Here is a 2,613-nt window from a genome sequence, read left to right on the forward strand (position 1 = left end):
GGATTATGTGAGCTGTGTTGTAGTTCCTCTGCGTGAGACTATGTAAAGTCTTCAGGGATTTTGACCGCTTCGTATGTGTGTTTTCTTACTTTTTTTTGTAAATGTGGAGGCGCTCCACTTTATTGCCCCTCTCTCTCTCTCTCTCTCTCTCTCTCTCTCTCTCTCTCTCTCTCTCTCTCTCTCTCTCTCTCTCTCTCTCTCTCTCTCTCTCTCTCTCTCTCTCTCTTCCTCTCCCTCTCCTCTCCCTCTCCCTCTCCCTCTCCCTCTCCCTCTCCCTCTCCCTCTCCCTCCCTCCCTTCCCAAACGTTCGGCTGTGAGTATGACAGAGCAACATTGTTCTTTTCTCTCGCTTTCATATGTGAAAAAATAACATACTTATGCTTATGCGCTCTCTCCCGTTTCGTCTCTCAAATGAGAAAAGTGGTCCATTTTTTTCACATTCTGCAGTATACATTTTCTTTTATCGTAACTCCTTGCAAGCGAGACGCAATTGTACATTCGTGAGAGTACCGCCACTGGTCACTAAGAGGAAGAGAAAGAGCCAGTTTCATGGTTTCCTGATGCTTTGTGATATTATTACCAAAGCTCTTTAGAAGTTTAAAACTGTTAGGTAAAAAAAAGATTACGGTCGTTTATTATTATTATTATTATTATTATTATTATTATTATTATTATTATTATTATGCTGTTATTTTTCACCCTTCTTTAGAAACAAATGTTCGTAAATCGTAGTTTAGTAGTGTCGGTATTTCCATGTTTATAATGAATTAATGTTAACGATATCTGAAAGAAAATTAGCTTTTGAGTTTTTTTTAACTGAGAACATTTTTTGGGAAGAATATACCAGCTTCTTGCAAGAATGAAAATGATCTCGCCCTGTCCCCGTACCTGTGCAGTGCAAACGCATTATAAAAGTCCCCCCTATTGAAGCAAAGGTACTCAATATTGCAGTAGTTTGTTCCTGTTTTTTTTTTATTTTGTTATGAATACCCCCAACAGCTGAGAATCATCATCTGTGCTCGGCTGAGGGATTTCAGATTTCAGTTTTCAGATTCGTCAGTTTATTTGCCTGAAGGTTACATGGTGAAGGAGAATGATTACATAGTACAGTGGTATCATTAGATTTCATTAAACATGTTTCCCAGTGAGCTCGCACAAAATACTTTTAACGTTGGGAGTTTAGGGTTTGAGATATTTATTCAGAATTCGAGACTTGAGTTGCGAAATTCCAGGATTTGTGTAACTTTTTTTTCTTCTTCTTCTTCCGGGTGTCGGGGGGGGGGGGGTATAGTGTTATTCTTAATAAGGAAGTTTGGTTTCAAATTAGATTGTCGGAGGGACGTATATCTTGAATCTGCAATTTAAAACCTTTTAGAACTCGAAACCTTTTCTTCTCTTCTCTTTTTCTTCTCTTCTCTCTTCTCTCTTCTCTTTTCTCTCCTCTTCTCTTCTCTTCTCTCTCTTCTCTCTCTTCTCTCTCTTCTCTCTCTTCTCTTCTCTCTCTCTCCTCTCCTCTACTTTTTTTTCTCGTCTCTCCTCTCTTTTCTCTTCTCTCCTCTCTCCTCTCCTCTCCTCTCCTCTCCTCTCCTCTCCTCTCCCCTCTCTCTTTCGTATATATTTCGGGACCATTCATTTCAATCTGCCAAATCGGGCATATGTTCCAATAGACGTGTTTTTTTATCACTGATATAAATTTCCCATCCTAGAATTTCACGATGAGCAAGCTGGAACGATTTGAATGAGTTTTATCTCTGCCGTTGTTCAGACAAGCATAGATTGCCAGTGTTCTTGACCCAGCTGATCGTTGAGCTCAGTTGAAATGGAACAAAGGACATTGGTCTAGTACGCGAATTTTTTTTTTTTTTTTTTTTGTGTGTGTGTGTGTGTGTGTGTGTGTGTGTGTGTGTGTGTGTGTGTGTGTGTGTGTGTGTGTGTGTGTGTGTGTGTGTGTGTGTGTGTGTGTGTGTGTGTGTGTGTGTGTGTGTGTGTGTGTGTGTGAGAGAGAGAGAGAGAGAAAAAAAAAAACGTAATGATATTTCCCCACCTAGAATATGCAGTGATAGAAGAACATAAGACACGAAAACATATAACATATGATACGCATCATATTTACCCCCACTCGTAACATACCCTCAAGGGCCAATATCTTTTGACAGACAGCCGTTCACCGATGCCACCGTGAGGCACTCCCTCCCCAACTGGCACCATGCAGCACCCTCAGGAGTTGCAGAAGGGCGCAGAGAAGGGCGAGGCGCATGAGTTTGAGATCCGCTTCTCATTCCACCATGACCTCCCTTCTCCGCTCCCCAGGGTCGTCTCTGCCTTCGTCTACAGCCCCTGGACGTCAGGTAAGTGCAGTGAGGCCGTTTTAAAGGTCTCCTCCCCTCATCTTCGTTATATGTGTGTGGGTATGCATGCATGTATGTATGTACGTTGTCTTGTGTCGACCGGTCTGTTTATCGGATATCTCTTAATCTCTATAGATTCTTCTCTCTATATCTGTCCTGATATTTCTCTCTCGCTCTTGCTCTTGGTCTCTCGCTCTTGCTCTTGCTCTCTCGCTCATGCTCTCGCTCATTCTCTCTCTCTCTCTCTCTCTCTCTCTCTCTCTCT

The 2,613-nt window shown here is 42.0% G+C and overlaps 1 protein-coding gene across 1 annotated transcript in view; it reads left to right on the top strand.

The window, feature by feature from the left end:
• The window catches only part of LOC119583173, a 14,844-nt gene that overhangs the window by 5,332 nt on the left and 6,899 nt on the right, over positions 1-2,613 (top strand). Inside the window, 1 exon segment of the mRNA XM_037931669.1 lies at positions 2,157-2,348. Within this exon segment, the coding sequence (XP_037787597.1) occupies positions 2,207-2,348 (142 nt within the window). The 5' untranslated portion in view covers positions 2,157-2,206.

This window comes from Penaeus monodon, chromosome 2 (genome assembly GCF_015228065.2).
Source record: "Penaeus monodon isolate SGIC_2016 chromosome 2, NSTDA_Pmon_1, whole genome shotgun sequence".
NCBI lineage: Eukaryota > Metazoa > Arthropoda > Malacostraca > Decapoda > Penaeidae > Penaeus > Penaeus monodon.